The sequence below is a fragment of the Sorex fumeus genome, unplaced genomic scaffold (genome assembly GCF_029834395.1).
Source record: "Sorex fumeus unplaced genomic scaffold, SorFum_2.1 ptg000098l, whole genome shotgun sequence".
NCBI classification, from domain to species: domain Eukaryota; kingdom Metazoa; phylum Chordata; class Mammalia; order Eulipotyphla; family Soricidae; genus Sorex; species Sorex fumeus.
Window position 1 is genome coordinate 22,349,519 of NW_026606155.1, and position 21,104 is coordinate 22,370,622.

Genomic DNA, 21,104 nt, shown 5'->3' on the forward strand with positions numbered 1-21,104 from the left:
CACACGCGCCCATCTGGGTGCCCCTCTGAGGGCAGGCACGCGCGCTTTGGGGTTGGACTTGGTCACCCCACCCCCATCCCCGTTCCGTGGAGCTCAGCGTCTAGGAAGGCAAACCTGGAGAGTGGCGAGCCCCTTTCTCCTGAGCCCCCCAACCTCCTCCCTCACCGCCCCTCAGCCTGGGTGAGCTGCTCGCTGCAAGATGAAAGGGGAAGTGAACTCTCCCCGTTTCAAACTTTGTTGGTCACAACTTTGGTGGCCGCTTCCTGCTTCCACCTGCCCACTGGGGAGTTGTTTGCCCCTCACCCCACCCCAGATCCCGTCCGGGTCGTTGGTGGGATGAGGGGAGAGGTGGCAGGCCAGGCTGATCCGAGGCCTCCCCTGGCACGTGTGTTCAGGGGATCCCTATTGGCAGCGGTGACTGAGGAGGAAGGGGTGGGCTGGCTTGCTCCAGCAGGGGGAGCCTGGTCTAGCGGCCTCCTGCAGGGCTGCCCTCTTCTCTGGCCCTTCTGCTTTGGGACCGAGACCCGGAGACCTTCCGGAGGCCACCTCACCATATCCAGCCTTCCTTGCCCTCTCAGGAATAGTGTGGCACAGGTCCCTTTAGGTTGAGTGAATCGTGTCTTTTCCATGGGCTCTTTATTTTTATTTCCTTTTTTCTCTTTTCTTTTCTTTTTGCACCATACCTGGTGATGCTCAGGAGTTACTCCTAGTTCTGCACTCAGGGATCCTTCCAGGATGTGGGTGGGGGAGATAGAACTCAGGTCAGCCGAAACCCTACCCGTTGTAGTATCTCTCAAACCCATGCATGGGCTCTTTAGATGGCTTCATGGGCAGGGAAAAGGGGAACCCTTGCCAGATTGAGAATTTGTGGGTTCTCTTTTTGCCCTGCATCTCTGGACAGTGACTAAGAGGGGTGTAAACATTCAATTACCGTGATATCCTATCTCCCGGCACGGCTCAGCCTCCATTCTCATTGGACAGTCATCTAACTGGTGACTGGACAGTCACTCTCTCTGGACAAGGGGATGGCACCCCTGGAGGACAGACAGCCCCAGACCATGCAGCCTACCCATCGCTAGGATGGCCTTTCCAGGCATGAGGCTGAGCCCCTGATCCCCTTGGCTCCGGACAGCCCACCCCCCTCCCCTGCAGAGCGCACCCTGGAGGATCTGGGGGAAAGGAGTTCAACTTATAGACGTGGTACTTAAAAATAGTCCTGTGAGCTTAAAAATTTGGCCCTGTGAGCTGCTTTTAAGAAATCGGGGGAGCAGGGGGCAGGATGCATTTTACAGATTAAGCAGAGCGCCTCTTATGTCTGCAGAACCCAGGCACTTAGCCAGGTAGAGCTGTAGAGCTGAGGCCTCTGGGCCCCTGAGTGTCAAAAGGATGAGGGCACAGATGCATCAGGCTTAGTGGCCCAGAGGGGCTTGGACCCAGGCAGGCTTCTCTGCTGCAGCTGTTGCTGTTGTTTCTCCCAGAAGCAGCTCAGCTTGCTGCAGTGGGAAGGACCACAAGTTGCTAGGAGGTGCTCATCTGTCCTCCTCGTTCTGTTTCCAGTGCCACTTTGGAGAGCCCTCAGCTTCTGAAGACTCATTTCCATTTTCTGTCAGTTGTGTGTGTGTGTGTGTGTGTGTGTGTGTGTTCATCGTGTGGCGGTCAGATTGTGGACATGGCTGGAGACTCTAGTCTCCCTTGCTAGAGCGAGTTGCCCTGTGCGTGCTGTGAAATGCTGAGAGTGCATGTCAGTGTTTGTATAGTCTCAGCTCTCCCGTCCGCTGCCTTCTTCCCATGCTCCCCAGCATCAATAGGTTGGTGACTGTCAGTTGAGCAGGAAAATTAAAAAAAAAAAAGTGGCATGCATTAAGCCCCATGAGTCCATCCAGAGATGAAGGTTTACAGATAATCAGACCGGGGGTGATTCTGGGGAACCCAGTTTCCTGCCCTATGACTGACCTTCTGGGGAGTTTGTCCTACTTATCTTGACCCTGTGGGACGTCAGGGTAAAAGGGCAGGGTACATCCTGCCTGGCACCGTGTGTGTGTGTGTGTGTGTGTGTGTGTGTGTGTGTGTATGTGTGTGGTGTGTTATTTATGCATCACTATGGAGTAGCTGAGAGGTTCCAGCTTCCCTGACTCACCCTGGACTGTAGGAAATGCACCTGGTGGCTGAGATCCTTGGAGCAGTTGCTTCTATGCCAAGGACCTCTGACCATGGGGGGCCCGTACTGGGCAGGAGCTAGGTGCAGTGAGCTGAGCCATCCCACACCCTCCCCCCACTCCTGACTAAAGGAATCCTCATTTGAATTCGAAGCAGCATTTCAGGAGACCGGGAGACTGTGAGTTCATTTTATGAATCAGAAACATGACAGCATCACTTGGTGGTGGAGCCTGCAGTTTGTGATCCGGTTTCCCCTCTGTGCCCGCACCCTGCCGGGGGTTCTCCTGTCATGCCTGGGAGCAGTCAGACTCCGTGGGACATCCCTTTAGATTCCAGAGCCAGCCAGCCAAACCTGTCCACACCCCCTTCCACCTCCGCACTCCAAACCTCATTCCTGTACGGTATGGACAGAGTGACAGGAGAGGCCCTGGTGAGGCCACGGAGAGGAGGTCTGAGCAGATGGGGGTCGTGAGGAGCACAGTGGCCTAGGTATGGCTTCCCCTCCCGAATCTCTGTTTCCTCACCTGGAAAATGGAGGTGATACTAGTCCTTCAAAGGGTTTGGCCGCAGAGGTGAGAGAATGTGCTGGGCCTTGCATGCCAGTAGATATTCAGGACATGATTCCTATTTCCTTTTTGATCCTGGAGGCATGATGGGTGTCATGTGGTCACCAGAGTTCAGGTGAGCCAGTTCTTTTTCTAACTCTTAAGGCCCCTGATACCTGCGAGCCTTCCAGGTTTGAGGCTTCAGCCCTGCCAGTGAGGGTTAAGGACTCATCTTGCAGACCAGGTGATGGTTTAGGCCAGGACTCGCCCAGGCCCTAGGCGGAGCCACTCACGTGGGTGGGAGGAAGGTGGCTGTCTCTGTGCCGGAAAAAGTCCTCCTGTCTTGGCCTCACCTGAAGCCTCCCAGAGTGACCTCATTGGAAGTTTGGGTGGAGCTGGGGGATGGGCAAGTTCCCACCTCAGAGAACTTGAGGCTCTTTCACCAACTGAACTAGGAGGGGCTGAACGGAGAGGGGGCAATTCTCCAAGATTATTATATAAGAAGTTGGGCTGGAGCGATAGTACAGTAGGTAGGGCATTTGATTTGCACGCAGCCTACCCTTGTTTGATCTCTGGCATCCCATATGGTCCCTTCGAGAACCACCAGGAGTGATTCCTGAGTGCCGAGCCAGGAGTAACCCCTGTGCATTGCCAGTGTGACCAAAAAAAAAAAAAAAAGCCTAAAAAAATTAAAAGTTGCAAGTCAGAAAAGGGCGAGGTGCAGCAATAGTACAGCGGGTTGGGTATTTACCTTGCCCATGACTGACCTGGTTTTGATCCCTGGCAGCACATATGGTCCCCTGAAGCTGCCAGGAGTGACCCCTGAGCACTGCTTGGTGTGCCTCTCCCCCCCTTAAAATTTTTTTTAAAAAAGGAAGGAAAGAAAAGTGCTTGGGGTCAGCTGCTGAGGGGGTGGGAGGGTCCTGCCAGGCACATGCTTGCTGGCTATGGTTTGCGGGGGTGAGTGGGGAGAAGGCCCCGACCCAAGGCTTTTCCTAGCAGTGCTTCTTACCCTTCCTGGGAACGCAGCCTGGCACTGGGGCCAACTGGGGAGGTGCTCCTGGGTTCTCTGCTTGGCTCTCTGGCCATGGGGAACTGCTGGGGAGAGCGTGATTTTTTTCCAGGCAGCGCTGCTTCCCCTGGAGTGGAAGCCGAGGGCAGGGGAGCCGCCAGGGCACGCTTTGTCCCGGCTGGAGCTTGGAAAGAGGGAAGTGTCCCAGGCTTGCAGCCAGAAGGGGTTTCCCTTTGCGGCCGCCTCACTTCTCTGGGGGCCTGGGAGGGGAAGGGAAATAGTGAGGGACTTCAATTTCCAGAAGTTCGGCAGACAGAAATCCCTCCTCCCCTCCTCCCCCTTTATAGTCTGCTCTCCCTGGGATTCATCAGTTCCCCGGTGGGGAAAGCCCTGGGGCTCAGAAAGGAGCTTTAAGTGATAAGGTGCAAGTCTTAGATTGCATGAAAGCTGCTTTTCTTCCTCTTCTTCCTCCTCTTCCTTCTTTCTTTCCCTCCCTCCCCGGCCTCCCCACCAGCTGCAGCGATCCCTTCCCTCTGACCTTGCTGGCTAAGCCCCCAGCTTCCTGGTGTAGTCCTGGCCTGGGAACCTACCTTCTGGGGATACCCACTCCAGCTCCTTCATTTTTAGATAGGGAAGCTGCAGGGTGAGTTGCCTTAAACTGTTTTCTAACTTTCACCGTTTGGGGGCGTGGAGAAAGGAGCTCTGGGTTCTGTCCCTACTCCTGCGGGTTTGGATAATGGCCTGAAGAGTTCTGAAGAATCCTGTCTGGGCTCCTGGGTGTGGCTCAGTGCTCTGCTAGCTTCATAGTTGTTTGTTTGTGTGTATGTGGCGTGTGTGTGTGTGTGTGTGTGTGTGTGTGTGTGTGTGTGTGTGTGAGAGAGAGAGAGAGAGACAGACAGACAGACAGACAGAGAGACAGAGAGAGAGACAGACAGATAGACAGAGACACACACAGACAGATAGACAGAGACACACACAGAGAGAGAGAGAGAGAGAGAGAGAGAGAGAGAGAGTCTTGCAGGGGGAGCCTGGGTCCGAGGGAAGGCCCATGCTCCATCAGCACTGCAGACCACTGGGGGAGGCGGAGAGGGGGTGCGCCCAGGCTGCCAGGACCCATGTCCCTGAGGCAGGCCTTCCTTGCACCCTGCTGGCCACAGCCCTTGCATGTGGGCAGCAGCTGCCATTCTTGCTGGTGTGGGACAGAAGATGTGCCCGAAATAACCAGGCGGGCACTTAGACTTTCAGGACCTTCATCGTGTGGTGACTTGGGGTATCTCTGCTATCCCGGCTCCTACTTCCTGTGCTGGCTCGGCCTCCCCTGGGTGGTGACACCTCCCCTTTTATTGCTGCCTTTAGCTGAGCCCAGGAGGGTGGAGACGAAGCCTTTTGGGGCTGGAACTCCCGTCCTGCCATGTCCCTGCAGGCCCTGCTGGCACGAGCTGTGTTCCTTTTGCTCTGCCTGCGTCCCCAGCCGATGCCCTGCCTGCCTGCCGAGGCTGACCACGTGGCAGGGGCTCCTGGGTCTTCTGCTCGCGCCTGCCCGCCCTGCTGCCCACAGCTGTGGGACTGGAAGAGCCCTGGCCGTTCAGACCCGCCCAGGTGCTGAAGGCTGATAACGATGCCTCCTGTACCCCTGCCCAGCACGGGGCCAGGAAATCACATTTGTGTGCCGGACAGATATGTGTTAGTCGCGTCTAATCCCATGGCAACTGTGAGATGAAGACATTGTGCGTGTTTGCCTGTGAGAGCCAGGGTCTTGCCGAGACTGGTAATTGGGAAAGCCGGGACAGCATGCTCGGCCTGGCCCCCCTCCGCTCGCTCTCTTCCTGCCAGGCACCTCCCTCCCCCACAGCCTCCTTTTATCAATCTATCTATCTATCTATCTATCTATCTATTATTAGTATCACCATTATTATCACCTTTATTTTGACTACACCGGTGGTGCTCAGGTTTTACTTCTGACTCAGCCACGCTCAGGGATCACTCCTGGCGGTGCTCAGGAAACCTTAGGGGGTACCAGGGATAGAACCCGGGTTGGCTGCACGCAAGGCAAACTGCCCTACCTATTGTACTGTCGCTCCAGCCCTGTCCTTCTTGCTGTTTTCACTTTTGCCAGAAATAATGCTTCGGTGCTTGGAATGAATTCTGGCCGCAGTGGACTAACTGATAAGAATGATATTTGGGGTAGGGAAGGCTGGGGAAGATCACCAAGGCCTCCCTCTCCCTCCAGTGGCCGCCAGAAGCCCAGACTGTTGTGTGAAGCCTTGCCTCCGTGCTGGCCTGCAGATGGGCGACCTACCCTTAGCTCAGCTGTTTGTGGCAAGGAGCACATACAAGGAGCAGGAAGGTTTGCTTTAGGCATCACAGTGACATTCTGGGGTTCTTCTACCCCCCCCCCCCAGGTCCCAGGCTCCCCCATCAGAGGAACAGTCCTGGGAGCAGGAGCGGGAGGCAGGTGGGGTCTTGGGTCTGACGTTTCAGCAGGTTTGGCTCAGGTCCCAAAGCCTGGCCGGCGTATTCTTGGGACTTGGGTTGGATGCCCTGCCAGCGCCTGATGCCAGAGACCTCTGGGTGTGTTTCAGAAACAATAAGGAATAAATCAGGACAGGAGAAAAAGCCCGGCAGCTGCTGCTCGGACACCAGAGAAACGCAAGGAATGTGCGAGTGTTTGGCACAGAGCCCGGATCCTGACCGGGGCCTGAGAAAGGGCATAACACGGACTGGCTGGCGGGTGAGAGAGGAGCCGTTCTCCGCCTCCTCCGCAGCCCTCTGGGGAGGCCCCTCATCTACCGAGGGCAAGGCTTCACTGGTCCAGGTCTCTGCAGGCATCGTGGAGATGTAGCATCCTAATTCCCTGGCTCCAGACCAGCAGGATCCCCACTTCCTCCAGAGGCTGCCAGGCCAGAGGGCTTGATGAAGGCTTGGCAGCCTTGGTGCTGCCACACCCAGACCTCCAGGACCTGGCACCGCGTGGACTGAATGTGCCAAGCGTGAGGCTCTGCTTCCGGGAGGCCCTGACCCCTGTCGTGCCTGCGCCATCAGCTACGTGTCCTTGGGCAAGTCATTTGACTCCTCCGTTAGCCCTCGCAGGGCTTCGGGCCACTGTTCACGATGTAGAGCCTTGGACCAGTGATGTGGAGAGTGGGCTGGCACCTTCTGTCCCCGGCTCTGCCTGTGCTAGGAACAGCTTTGAGTCAGTGCCGAGAAGAAGCCCTCAGAGAGCGCATTGTGTGGTGGGTCGTGTGCTGGCACGAGTGGGAGCCCTTTCATGGAACTAATTTTGATTTGATTTGATTTCAGGGTAAACGAGGAAGGGGCGGGTGTCCGGTTCTCATAGGGATGGGGGCCGTGAGACAAGCAGGGGAAAGTCAAAGCTTTGTTTATTCTGGCGGGGAGAGGGCAGCATACCTGACAGTGCTCAGGGGTCTCTCCTGGCAGTGCTCGGGGGATCTTATTCAATGATGGGCATGGAACCAGGATCAGTGTTCTGCAAGGCAAGACCTCCTGCAAGGCTAGCGCCCTACCCCTATACTAACTCTCTAGCCTCAGGGCTTTGTCTCATTTTGTTTGGGGGCCACATCCAATGATATTCAGAGCTTAATTCTGGCTCTGTGCTTAGGGATTACTCCTGGCAGTGCTTTGGGGGACCCTGTGGAGTGTCAGGGTCGAGCTGGGTTTGGCTGCCCATAACACCATCAGCCGACCCGCTTATATTTAAGGAGCTGTTGGCCAACTTGTTGAGGAGGGCCATGCTTTCTCTTGAGCAGATGTGGGGTGCACTGGTAGGGGTGGGCATCGGGAGAGGGGGAATTCCTATGAACTTCATCTTGTAGAAAGCCCCTAACCCCCAGAGCTGACCTGTCTGCAAATGGAACATCACCCCAGGGAGAGGCTGTGAGCAGCTCGGGGCACCGCCCAGCAGGAGGCCCCCTGTACCTGGATGGAGCGCGGGAGTCTGTAGAAGGACTTTGGGTTCCTGCCCAGCCTCTCCGTGATCCCCTGGGGACCCGGTGGTTTGACCCCTCAGATCTTTGTTTCCTCAGTGGATAAGACGGGAAGTAATAGGACCTACTTCATTGTGAGGATTAAAGGGGATAATTCGAGCGAGTGCTGGATACTCCATGGGCTTAACACGGAAGCAAGGGCCCTCAAGAAATGTTCAAGGTGCCGGAGCAGCAGTACGGTGGGCTGGGCGCTTGCCTTTATGCAGCCAACACAGGTGTGATCCCCAGCACCCCATGTAGTCCCTCTGAGCTCAGGGCCAGGAGTGATCCCTGAGCACTGGTGGGTATGCCCCCCCCCCCAAAAAAAAAGAGAGAAAGCTCGAGGGCTGGAGAAAGATTTAAAGAGCCCTGATTCAGTCTCACATATTGCACAGTTCCTTGAGTAACTCTGGGTGGGTGGGTACCTTCACCCTCCCATTAAAAAAAAAAGCAGTTAATAATTGGGGTGAGGGATGTGGCAGAGACAGTGACCTTTGCCCCACGATGGGGTTCTTCTTACCTTGACTCCAAGCCCTGACCAGTGGCCTGCCTGAGGCATTAAGTATTGTTTCTTTGGGGGTGGGGATGTTGGGGGGGGTTGGTGTGGGGGTTGTGTGTGTGTGTGTGTGTGTGTGTGTGTGTGTGTGTGTGTGTGTGTGTGACTAAGGAATACCTCCTGGGTTTTTTCTAGATCAAGAGTGCGGTTTCCAGGAGAGCACTTGCAATGCAAGGATGGGGTGTTGCTTCCGCCCACCCCATAGTGCTCAGGGACCCTCAGAGCAGTACCAGGACGCTGGATGTTCCAGGGACCACTGGAAGGGGGGAATCGGATGGCAGGGCCACAGGACACACTCAGCTCTTACAGTCCTAATGCCTTTGCCCTTTCCAGAGGGTTATTTTGTTTGTTTGTTTATTTGTTTTTCTGTGGCCCTGGGGTTCAAACTCAGGGCCCCACACATGCCAAGGCATTTGTGGCACTTCCACTCTTAGTGGGAAGCCACATCCAGGGCCTCTCTGAGCAGTTTGATTCTGGGACCAGGCTTGGGGTTAGGCTCTGTGTGTATCCTTTGGGGGTGCCCACTGGGGATGCCGGGAGAGGGCTCTGTAGGCAATTGCTCCAGCCTGAGATCCTGGCCTCAGGGAAGGGCCCCAGAAGGTTTGAAGAATTTGAGCCAAGGGGACAGGGACATAGCAAAAAAAAAAGGGGGGGGGGGGCTGGAGCAATAGCTCAGTGGGTAGGGCGTTTGCCTTGCATGCGGCCGACCTGGGTTCGAATCCCAGCATCCCATATGGTCCCCTGAGCACCGCCAGGAGTAATTCCTGAGTGCAGAGCCAGGAGTAACCCCTGAACATCTCTGGGGTGTGACCCAAAAAGCAAAAAAAAAAACACAAAAAACCCAAGGGGCCAGGGACGGTCCTTCTGGACTTTGAGAACTAGGTTATTCTTAACTTCCTGTAAATTTCCCGAACCCCCCCCATTTCTTCCCATTATGGGTTTCTAATGTTTTCTCATTATGACATAGAACATATTAGTCCCTTAAAAGAGTTTTTTTTTTTTTAGTTGTATCACCATGAGATACACAGTTGCAAAGTTGTTCAGGAGTCAGTTTCATCATACAATGTTCCAAGTCTGGTTGGTTCAGCAGTGCACATTTTCCACCACCAATATCCCAGCCACCACCCAGCCTGCCTCTATGGTAGGACACACTTTTCGTCTTTTTCTCTCACGCTCTCTCTCTCTTTCCTTTTTGTACAGCCCCTTTAAGTGTAACCGTGTGCTCCCTTGAACATATCTCACTTGCTTGTCTCTGTGTATCTTTGCTTGCTTTTTCCAAACCGGAGAAGCCACGCTCTCTCAAGCGCCTCCTTGCTTTCTCTCCCCTCACATCTTTCTAAGCAAGTTTCCTCCAGTAAAATCTATCATACGTTACAAATAAAAAAGAACGAGACTTTTTTTCATGGCCTGATTTGCCCTCTGTCAGAGAATATTCCATGTGCTGTCGAGAAGAGTGTGTTCTGCTGCTGTTACGTGTCATGTTCTACAGATGTCTGTTCAGAACACTGTAGTCTTCTGTCCCTCTGTACATTTTTAAAGTGTTGAATAGCGTGTTTCTCCTTTTGGTTTTGATCAGTTTTGTTTTGTGTATTTGGAGGGCTTTGTTTTGTTTTGTGGTAGAGCCGTACTTGGTGGCACTCAGGGGTGCTTCTGACTCTTGGGGAACTCAGCAGTGCTGTGTTCTGGGGGCAGCTCTCGGTCTTGTACCTGCAAAGTGCCGGGATCCCGTATGCAGAGCGTTCACGCCAACCCTTTGAGCTCCTCTCCAGCTGCAGGTACACATATGTGTATAAGTCATATAGTCTCTTGATGAATAGAAACATCACCATCATACAATATTCTTCTTAGTCTCCAATAAGAATGTTTATCCTCCTGCACGGTGTGTGCGTTAGAGTCCTCTTGGTTTTAACTCTGTGTTAGAGCAATGTGTGTACTTTACCTCTGCACTGGAAAGACTGTCCTCGTAAGGGTATTCAGAGAATCAGCACACTGTAAAGAAAAGGGAGAGAGAAGTCTGCATCCATCACTCTAGTTGTCTGTGGTTATTATATGTATGGCATATCTTTTTTGTATCTTTTGTTCTTTCAACTTGTATCTTTGAGTATCAAGTACCTAATGGGCAAATGTCATCTGATTGAATTTGTGTGTGTAGGGGAGGTGTTTCTTGGTTTTGGTGTGTGTGTGTGTGTCTACTTGGGGCCCTGGGCTCAAACCTCGTGCTTATCCACACTAATAAGCATCTTTCACCGAGCCAAATCTTCAGCTCCATTTTGTTTATATTTGAAATAATTATTAATAAGGTAGCATTAGCTCCTGACATTTGCTGTGTTAGTCCCTTACCATTGTCTTTCATAGATAGTTTTTTGTTTGGGTCACACCCAGCAGTGCTCAGGATTTACTCCTGGCTCTGAGCTCAGGCATCACTCCTGGCGGGCTTGGGGGACCTTATGGGGTCACACCCGGCGATGCACAGGAGTTACTCCTGGCTCTGCACTCAGAAATTACTCCTGGCGGTGCTTGGGGGACCATATGGGATGCTGGGAATCGAACCCGGGTTGGCCGCGTGCAAGGCAAATGCCCTACCTGCTGTGCTATCAACTCCAGCCCCTTGTAGGTATTTTTATGTGCTGTCCTTGGCCTGTAGAGCGAGACATACTCAGGGTTGGATGAGAAGTTAGATGCGATGCTCTTTGTAAGTGCTGGTAAATTAGTCCTTGCTTGGTTGTGCAGGGTGCTCAGCAGGTCCTCAGAGGCTGGAGCCGTTGTTACCCTGGGCTGGTTGAGAGCAGAGTCCAGGGCTCCCTGGGACCCCTTGTGGCTCCCTGGCAGAACAAATTTGACACGTTGGCAGCGGACTTCTTTGGGGAGGGCGGAGAGGTCAGGCCTGGGACACTGCAGGAGCCAGCAGCCCCTCTTCTCCCCACATAGCAACATCTGGAAACTTGTCTGGGCAGCTGAAGAAGCTTAGCAGGGACTGGGGAGAGTGCTCACGTGGCAGCATATGTGCCTGGCTTGTGCGAAACCCTGAGTTTGACCCCCAGCACAGCGTGGCCCCACTCCAGCACCACCGTTATGGCCCGTTATGACCCAGCAGCAGGGTGATTTCGCCCCTTAACATCCCCCCTGACCCCGCACTCACCCCATCCCCCAGTCTCAGGGGTGGTGGGGGGAAGACTGCTGCCTGGCACAGGTGGTGGCAGCTTGTCACTGAGACCTGGTGGGTTAGAATCCTGACTCCTGGGGCTGGAGTGATACTACAGCGGGTAGGGTGTTTGCCTTACACGCGGCCGACCCGGGTTCAATTCCCAGCATCCCATATGGCCCCCTGAGCACTGCCAGGAGTAATTCCTGAGTGCATGGGCCGGGAGTAACCCCTGTGCATCGCCAGATGTGACCCAAAAAGCAAAAAAAAAAAAAAAAGAAAAAAGAATCCTGACTCCTCCCTCCTGACCTCAGGCCTTGACCTGGAACAAGTTCCTTTTCCAACTTCCTCTGCTGGGAGTCAGTGATCTTTCAAGCAAGCGGGACCCACACACTTTGGGCATGTGGCTGGTAGGTAGGTTATGTGGTAGTTACTGGCTACAACAGTCAACAGTGTTTATTCCTGGTTCTCCTTGTCCTGTCCTGGGTTCCTAAACTCTTCAAAGGCAGGAACCAGTGAGCTGTTGGGCTGGTTTCCTGACACCCAGGCCACTGTCCTCTTCATGAGCCTCAGGCTTCCTGGCTCTGCTCTTCCTGTGCAGAAACAGAAGAGAGTGACTTGAAGTGTTAGAGTATCAGGATGATACCCACCCCCCCCACCCCCCCCCCCAGTTTACAAGCTCAAAGCATTTGGAAAAAGGCAAGAAGAGAATTGCTGGAGGGCTGCCTGGAGGAAGAAGGCTTTGAAGGCAGCCGGATGATCCAAGTGAAGGCAGGGCTTGCAGGCAGAGGGCACAGCTTCAGTGGAGGCTCAGCACCTGGGAGCTCTCCCTGGGCACCCCTGACCCTTGCACCAACCACCTGGTCCCTTTCTGTTTCTCCCACTGCACAGGGATGTGGGTGTAGGCAGTGACTGCCCTAGGCCAGGAACTCCCAGCTTCTGTCTTCAGCGGGGCTCAGCCAGTGCTACAGAGAGAGGCTGGATGCTCACTCCCTCCGGCGCCTGGTTGCAGGGACGTTTGCGCCTCTCTGAGCCCCGTGGGGAGGACGGCTGTGCTGTCCGGGTCCTCCCAGACGGCCTGTGGCCCGGAGGAGGCAGCCATCCCTCCTCAGATGAGCTCTTTATTGGCTATTCTTCACATTCTGCTTTCTTCCTCCCTCAGTTCCCACCTGTGAAATGGGTGCGCTGTGAGCCAGGAGAGGGCCCAGAGAGCGTGCCTGGCCTGTGGGGTCCCTGAGTTCTCGTCCTAGCCACTACTGGGGTGGCCCTGCCTGGGTGATTACTCCCCATCCACACCCCCCCAAACCCTGGTTGTTGTCCTGGCTTCTTGGGGGCGCAGGGGTGGTCAGACCGACACTGGGAAGAAACCCTGAGTCTCTCAGGGTACATGAATACAGGAGGACCCACGCAGGCCCATCCCTGGAAACACATTTAAAAGTGTTGGCATTTCCAAGGCTGGAACAATAGCACAGCGGGTAGGGCATTTGCCTTGCATGCAGCCGACCTACGTTCGATTCCCAGCATCCCATATGGTCCCCCGAGCACCGCCAGGAGTAATTCCTGAGTGCATAAACCAGGAATAACTCCTGTGCATTGCCGGATGTGACTCAAAAAGCAAAAAAAAAAAAAAAGTGTTGGCATTTCCGGCATTTCCTTTTTTTTTTCTTCTCTTGGGGAACGGGTGGGGGGCTCCCCAGCATGGCTCTGGAGCTGGGGGGGGGGGGGGCTACTCTCGGTTTTGGTTAGTCCAGCTGTGCGGTCCTGCGCATTCAGTGCTCAGGAGTTACCCCTGCCCGGTAGTGCTTGGGTATTTGGTGGTGCTGAGGATTGAACTAGGGGCCTTGTGTATGCTCCGTTTGAGCCTCAGCCCTCTGAGCTATCTCTATAGCCCAGTGCTGGTTTCTCTCCCCCACCCCCTCCCCTCAACAATGTCAGGAATTGAACCCAGGCCTTCAACCTTACAAGACAAGTACTCTACCACTGAGCCACCTTCCCAGCCCCCCCCCCCCCCCCCCACACACACACACCCAGTGTTGGCAATTTTACAGTTAGGCTCAGACTGCAGCCAAGTTCTTTACCCCTGGCTGGCTGTAGAGTGAGACTCTGGTCCTGTGGTCTGGGCTCTGCCTTGCAGAGCAATGTGACGTGCCCTGATCCAGGGACTTGGGAGAGGGACTCTGTCACCCTGGGGAAGTGAACCCTAGAGGCCAGCTTGCCTCACTGTTGCTGCCAGCTATTTCCTCCCTGGCTTGTTAGTAGGGTCTGGTGTCCAGTGGCTTGGAGAAGTGGGAGGGGCCCCCCGCCAGAGAGGGACATTCAGCATCGCAGAGGATGGCGCGTACACATCTCCAGGATTGCTTTTCCGGTGCCTGGGAGGTGCTCTCTGGCTAAAGGTGGCCATTCCAGGGCACTTGCTCAGACTGGGCCCAGAGAGAGATTTTCAGTATATATACCGGAACCTTGGGCCGCCCCAGACTCCTCTTGAGAGCTTCCTCTTATCTCCTGGGCATCCTCGCCAGACGCATTGGTGTCTTGAGGCTTGTCAAGCCCTAGGAGGGCACAGTAGATAGATCCATGGGCTCCAGGAGTGGGGAGCCTGGAGGGACTGCTAGGGACAGGAGGCGGTGGGCTGGGTGGAGGGGGTTGCAGTGGGCCTGCATGGGGTGTGGCCCTGGAGAAAGCGAGAGCCAGGGATGGCAGGAGTTGTGTCCAGTTTGGTCTCGACTTGAGTGCAGCTAGGGGATGGGGGGCTGGAGCCATAGCACAGAGGGTAGGGAGTTTGCCTTGCATGTAGCTGACCCCAGCATCCCATAAGGTCCCCCAAGCAGCGCCGGGAGTAATTCCTGAGTGCAGAGCCAGAAGTAACCCCTGTGCATCACCAGGTGTGACCCAAAAAGAGAAAAAAAAAAAAAAACAGCTAGGGGATAGGACCTCTTCACCCTATCTCTGCACCAGGGGCAGCCGGGCTGTCTCAGGGAGAGACTGGAAGAGAGGGCCTTTGGGGCGCAGGGTGGATACGCCGGCCCTCAGGGCCGATACGTCCAGGCATGCTCTGTCTCCCCTTGGGTGAGCTCCCCAGAGGCAGATCCAGCCAAGTGCCAGGGCACAGCGTCTATCAGCTTGGCCTGTGAAATTTGTTCTCTGTGGGGGCTGCGGGGGACAACGGCAAAGACAGAGACCCTCTGCCTAGCTCCAGGTAGCGGGACCCGGGGGTTCCACGGGATCGTGGTGGTCCCTGACTGGAACTTGGGCTGGAGAAGTTCCAGGTGTTGACCCGCAGGGGGAGGTGGGGGAGGGGAGGGGCTGGGCAGCGGTTTGCATGCCTGGGTCTGCCCCCCAAGTGTATGTGGTTGTATGTGATGCTATGAATGGAGGGGGAGGGCAGGGGAGAGGAATGGGTACAGGTCGGGGATTCGCACCTCATCCTGTCAGTCTCTTCCCTGCTCTGCCTGCAGATGCGGGGCTTGCCCGGGGCCATGTTCTGGGTTTCTTGTGCGGGTGGGGGGGGGGGAGGGGGGTCCTGAGACCTGACTCCTCTAAGCTCAGTGAATAGACCCGGGATTGGAGCATTCTCCTCCAAGAGGGTAAGGAGTGTCTGTTGTTGGCTCTCATCCCTCTGTCCCCACAGGGTCTCACTGAACACCTTCCCTGTGTAACCTTGACTGCTAACCCTTCTGTCTGTCACATGGCCGCCCTGATGCCCCCACCTCGGAGTGAGTCTGGGCCCCTCGTGACAGTCCGAGCGGAGTGTGGGTTGCTGCCTGCTTGGCTTTCTGCTGGCAGGCTTTCCTCTGGTAGTGCTCTTGCACCCACTAGGCCATGGTGCTCCTGCAACCACTGTCTACCCACAGTGCTCCTGCACCCACTGTCTTGGCCACGGTATTCCTGCACCCACCATCTGGACCAAGGTGCTCCTGCACCCACTCTCTGGGCCACAGTGCTCCTGCACCCACTGGGCTACGGTGTTTCTGCACCCACCATCTGGGCCACGGTGCTCCTGCACCCACTGGGCTATGGTGTTCCTGCACCCACCATCTGGGCCATGGTGCTCCTGCACCCAGATAGGGCCCAGGGGAGGCCTGCCATTCCCTCATTGCTTATAGGCTGCTTATATTGTGGCCTCTCCTTCCTCGTGGGGAAAGCCAGGCTGCTTCTCACCTGAGGCAGGAAGAGGAGGAATTGGCATGAGGTCTAAGAGTTGGTTGTGTAAAGCTCCTAACAGCAGTGAACCAGCCAAGGCAGGGGAGGAAGAGTCGAGGCCCAGAGCCGGGGCCCAAATGGCCATTGCGGGCCCAGGTTTCCGTGCAGGCCTCCTCTTACTGAGGGCAGAGGGTCTCAGCTGTGTTTGGGGAGATGGGAGAGTTACCTGCCCACAGTTCAGGCCGGGATGAGGGCCTCAGAGTGCGCCCGCCTTTCCTTCCCCAGCGTCTCCAGGCCCCTTTCTTTCTCTCTCTTACCCCACATAATGTCCTTTTCTCTCTGAGGGCCCAGGTCTGCTGTCCTACCCCTCGGGACTCAGGCTCTGGTGAGGGGTGACAGGAAGCTTCTCAGCAGTCTCCCCAGAACTGGCCTCTTGGCTCGGCTCCACCAGTCACCTCCCCATCCACTGGGGTGTATCTGGTCTCCTGCACTGTGACCAACTTCTTTATTTTCCTTTTTGGTTTTCCTGCCACACCTGGTAGTGTTCAGGGATCAAATCCAGGTTGGTCTGTGCAAGATGAATGCCCTACCCGTGTCTCCCAAGCCTGCCGTGGTCTTTCTTGGTGAGCAGACTGGGGCTGGGAGCTGACCAGGTGAGCCGGCCCTAGCGCTGAGGGGTGGGCATGAACTTGGAGGCCACCCACCCCCACACAGGCCACAGGACAGTGGGAGTGGGGAGTGCATGTGAGCTCTGCAGGGACCCCTCGCAGACAGTGGACCTGCCAGACCCCCCTCAGCAGCCCCCTTCCCTTGTGCTCTTTCTTCTCTTTATTCCTCTGCCCTGCACATTCCTGCTTTTTTTTTTTTTTTTTTGGCTTTTTGGGTCACACCTGGCGATGCACAGGAGTTACTCCTGGTTCATGCACCCAGAATTACTCCTGGCGGTGCTCGGGGGACCATATGGGATGCTGGGAATCAAACCTAGGTCAGCTTCTTGCAAGGCAAACACCCTACCCGCTGTGCTATTGTTCCAGCCCCTGCACATTCCTGCTTTGACGCTTGGCCTGCCGGTGGATGGAGGCAGAGCCCTTGCGCGCCCTGCTCAGGGCCTGCTCCTTTGCCGCTTCCCAACCTTTTTTGCTTCTTTTTTTTTTCTTTTTTGCTTTTTTGGTCACACCCGGCGATGCACAGGGGTTACTTCTGGCTCGCGCACTCAGGAATTGTACACTCATGCACTCAGGAACTGGCGGTGCTCAGGGAACCATATGGGATGCTGGGAATCGAACCCGGGTTGGCCGCATGCTAGGCAAAATGCCCTACCCACTGTGCTATTGCTCCAGCCACCCCCCCCATCTTTTTTAGGGTCTCTTCTGGGTGGAGACTGACTTTGGGGGTGTGGAGGGTGCCCCGCCCCAAATCGGATTGTTGGCTGTAGGAGAATGAGGCTTTAAAGGGAGTGAAGTGGACTTTGTTCTAGGTGGTTTCTTTGATCCTCGGTCCTTAGGTCCTCGGCTGGGTGCCCTCCGCCCCTTCCTGCCTGGGGGGCTAGGGGAGGAATCAGCACCGATGCCCTCCTGGTCTCTCCCTACCCCCCCCTTCTGACGTGAAGACAAAGGGGGTGCAAGCAAGACAGACACTTTTGGTAGGAAGGAAATGGAGGAGGAAGATCCTCCCCGTCTGGTGTGGGGGAAAGTGAAAGGCAGACCCGGGGCCACTGTGAGTCATGGGGAAGGGGAAGGGCTGGGAAACTGCGGAAGCCTGCGGAGGAGCGATAGCGCGATAGTGCAGTTCCCTGGGGGCCCGGGCATCACTGGGAGGAGCCAGGGTCCTGCCAGAGCCCAGCCCCGCCTGCCTGGCCCACCTGGCTGGTTCCCTGGGAATTCTGACACTGACCCCAGCAAATCCAGCCTTAGGCCCAAAGTCCTCCTGCACACCAAAGGCTTGTTTCCCAGAGCTTCCGGAGCTCTTCCCCTGAGCTCCTCGTCTCACAGTACTGACCCAGGATCAGAATCGATGCTGGAGAGCGAGAGACCATGTAGGTCTCATCCCTGCTGACTTGAAACAGAATTCCCCCGTCGGAAAAAAAAAAAAAGTTTCTAGGGGATTGGAGAGATGGTACCGTGGGTAGGCTGCTGGCCTTGCATGCAGCCGACCCAGATCGGATCCCTGGGATTCCACAACTGCATGCAGAGGCCAGGGAGAGGGCTCTGAAGGTTGTGTGCAGGCTCTGCCTTCACAGGCCTGGATCTGTCCCATATGGTCCACCTGAGCACCATTAGGAGCAATCCCGAAGCACAGAGCTGGGAGTATCTCCCAAGCACCAAGCACCACAGATGTGGCCCGCAGAGCAAAACAAGACACTCCGCCCAACAAAAAAATAAAAAATGCATGCATACTGCACACATATAAAAATAGTAAAATGCTGGGGTGACAGACCCCTCATTGCACTGAGCACTCACTCCTCTGGTCAATCTCTGGAGCCCATAGTTTCCTGAGGGCCAACCCCAAACCCAGCAGGAGTAGATCTGAGCCCTACTGGGTGTGGCCCAAAAAACAAAAACAGGAAAGAAAGAGAAAAAAAGAAAAAAGAGGTGGGTTATAAAATACTGGTCTTGGCCTGGGGATATGGCCCCATGCTGGATTCCACTCATCTGTGGCATCACAAAGAGGGAAAAAAAAGAAGAAAATATTTCTCAGTCTAAACAGAGCCACCTGTTGTTTCAAAATCATGTCAGAACACAGATGCAGACACCGGCAGCCCTTTCGTCACACCCCGTTGTGGAGAGACCTCTGGGACCCTCATTCTGCAATCGGAGCCCCCAGTATCCTAGCCGTCCTGTTCTGGGCTCAGGAGCTCCCTGGCAGAGGAGAAGGGTGGGTGGACCCCGCTGACCAGCTACTAGGCTCCAGCCCGCCAGGGCTGCCAAACAGGTTCTGTGCAAGTTTGGGGGAGAATGACTGCACCCAGCAGGCTGACTCCTCCCAGGGAGGGGCTGGGCTGGGACGGCACACGCCCTCCTGGGGCCTCACCGGCTCATCCCTCTGCGGGGACACCCCCCCCCCACCCAGGGCCTGGGCCTGCTGCAGGAACCTGGCGGGGGCTGCACAGCCAGGAGGGACCCTAATCACTGTGCGTTGCGGGGGAGGGGCAGTGCTCCTGTCTGGGAGGAGTTTGGGGGCAGGGCCACAGCACCCAGTGGCTGTCCTCCGAGAAGACGGGACCCTCCGTGGACTTTTTCCCATGCAGGGGCGGGGAGGTGAGGGGGTGGCCCCTGTGACAGGTGTACTGGTGCAGGGCACAAAGGATCCGACTAAATCTTTTGAGTTGATTTGTTTAGCTTGGAGACTGGGGGTCTGGAGGGGGGAAATGTTGTTGCTCTCCAACATCCCTAAGCTCCTGCCTCACCAACGACCCTGGGGCATGCTTGCAGCTTGTCCTTGAGCACAGTGACCCCCCCCTCCCCTGGGCTCGGGAGCCCCCTGCCCCACTCCGGGACGCTGTGACTGACTCTCCCTGTTCTCTCTGCAGGCGGCAGGGCCCGCGGCAGGAGCACCATGAAGCGGGAAGTCTAGGCGAGTCCAGGACGAAGGAAGAACCAGCCATTCTTGCTCCTGGGCCCGACCCATCCACCAGCACTTCCTTCTGCCTCTGCTCTGCCCCCGTTGGCTGCTGGGCGAGGGCCAAGGCTTCCGGTGGGACCTGCGTGCATGCGGGGGATGGGCCATTGGTGACCTTTGTCTCCACGCCCGCCCGAGCCCCACTGGCCACACCATGAACCTCCAGGCCCAGCCCAAGGCTCCGAGCAGGCGAAAACGTTGCCTTTTCGGGGACCAGGAAGCGGCCACCAAGGAGCAGCCCCCGCCGCTGCCCGCCCCCCAGCCCCCCCACGCCCCCCCACAGTCCTCCCGAGTGAAGGAGGAGCCTTACTTTGGGCACGAAGGGCCCCCGGGGGCCGCTCCCGCCTCCCAGCCCGTGGAGCTGCCTTCGGCGAACAGCCTGACGTTGCTGAACTCGGTGTTCGGGCCTGAGCGCAACACGGCGGCGATGCTGTCGCAGCAGGTGGCCTCCGTCAAGTGGCCCAATTCCATGATGGGCCCGGAGCGCGCAGGGGGCGCGGGGGTCAGCGACAGCGGCTGGCAGCAGCAGCCAGGCCAGCCTCCCCCGCATCCGGCCTGGGGCCGCCACAGCCTGCCCCTCTACGGCGCCCCCAAGGGGAGCCCGCACCCCGGCCTGGGGGTGTCCTCGTATTACGGACACCCGGAGACCCTGAAGCTGGAGAAAGGGGGTGCACCGCAGCTGGACCGCTACGGCAACGCCGGGCGGCCCATGATGGCCCAGAAGCTGCCGCTGGACGTGGGGCAGCCCCAGGCGCCTCTCAACTCCTTCCACGTGGCCAAGAAGCCCCCGAACCAGACGCTGCCGCTGCAGCCCTTCCAGCTGGCCTTTGGCCACCAGGTGAACCGGCAGGTCTTCCGGCAGGGCCCGCCGCCCCCCCAACGCCGTGGCCGCCTTCGCGCCCCAGAAGCAGCCGCAGCCCCCGCAGGCGGCGACGCTGCCCCAGATGCAGCTGTTCGAGAACTTCTACCCGCTGCAGCAGGCGCCCTCGCAGCAGCCCCAGGACTACGGGCTGCAGCCCCACCTCGCCCACCACGGCATGCCCGCCTACCCGTTCGCCCCCAACCCTGACATGAACCCCGAGCTGCGCAAGGCCCTGGTGCAGGAGGCAGCCCCGCAGCCGGCGCTCCCTCAGGGCCAGATCCCCTTCCCTCGCCGCTCCCGCCGCCTCTCCAAGGAGGGGGTCCTGCCCCCCACTGCCCTGGAAGGGGCCGGCACCCAGCCCGGGCACGAGGCCGCCAGCAACCTGTTTCTCCATCACTGGCCCCCGCAGCAGCCCCCGCCTGGCCCGCTGGGGCCGCCCCACCCGGAGGCTCTGGGGTACCCCGTAGAGCTGAGGGAGTCCCAGCTGCTGGCCGACGGGGAGAGACTGGCCCCCAACGGTCGGGAGCGGGAGGCTCCGGCCCTGGGCGGTGAAGAGAGCATGCGGGCGTCGGGCACGGGGGACTGCGGGCAGGTGCTACGGGGTGGGGTAATCCAGAGCACTCGACGGAGGCGCCGGGCGTCCCAGGAGGCCAATTTACTGACGCTGGCCCAGAAGGCAGTGGAGCTGGCCTCGCTGCAGAACTCCAAGGTAAGCGGGCACGTGGCCTGGCCTGCACCTCTGTGTGTGTGTGTGTGTGTGTGTGTGTGTGTGTGTGTGTGTGTATTGGTGGGGTGGGGCAGGGGGGTTGGGGGATGCGGGAACAGGAGGCTCCAAGCCTACAAGGGCAGTGTTTTTGGTGGTTGTTGAATTTTGGCCACACCTGGCGATGCTCGGGGCTTACTGCTGACTCTGCACTCAGGAGTCACTCCTGGCAGTGCTCCTCTGGGCACCCTATGGGATGCCGAGGATCAGACCGCTTACAAGGCACATGGCCTACCCACTGTACTATCTCTCAGGCTCCCCTCAGGGCAGTTTTTACAATCTACAGGGAGAAATGAACCCCCCCCCCCACATTTCAGGGAGTTCGC

The 21,104-nt window shown here is 56.9% G+C and overlaps 1 protein-coding gene across 1 annotated transcript in view; it reads left to right on the plus strand.

The window, feature by feature from the left end:
- MIDEAS (mitotic deacetylase associated SANT domain protein) overlaps nt 1-21,104 on the plus strand; it is a 43,681-nt gene that overhangs the window by 1,733 nt on the left and 20,844 nt on the right. The window contains 2 exon segments of the mRNA XM_056133383.1: nt 19,065-20,024; nt 20,026-20,724. Of these exon segments, the coding sequence (XP_055989358.1) occupies nt 19,308-20,024; nt 20,026-20,724 (1,416 nt within the window). The 5' untranslated portion in view covers nt 19,065-19,307.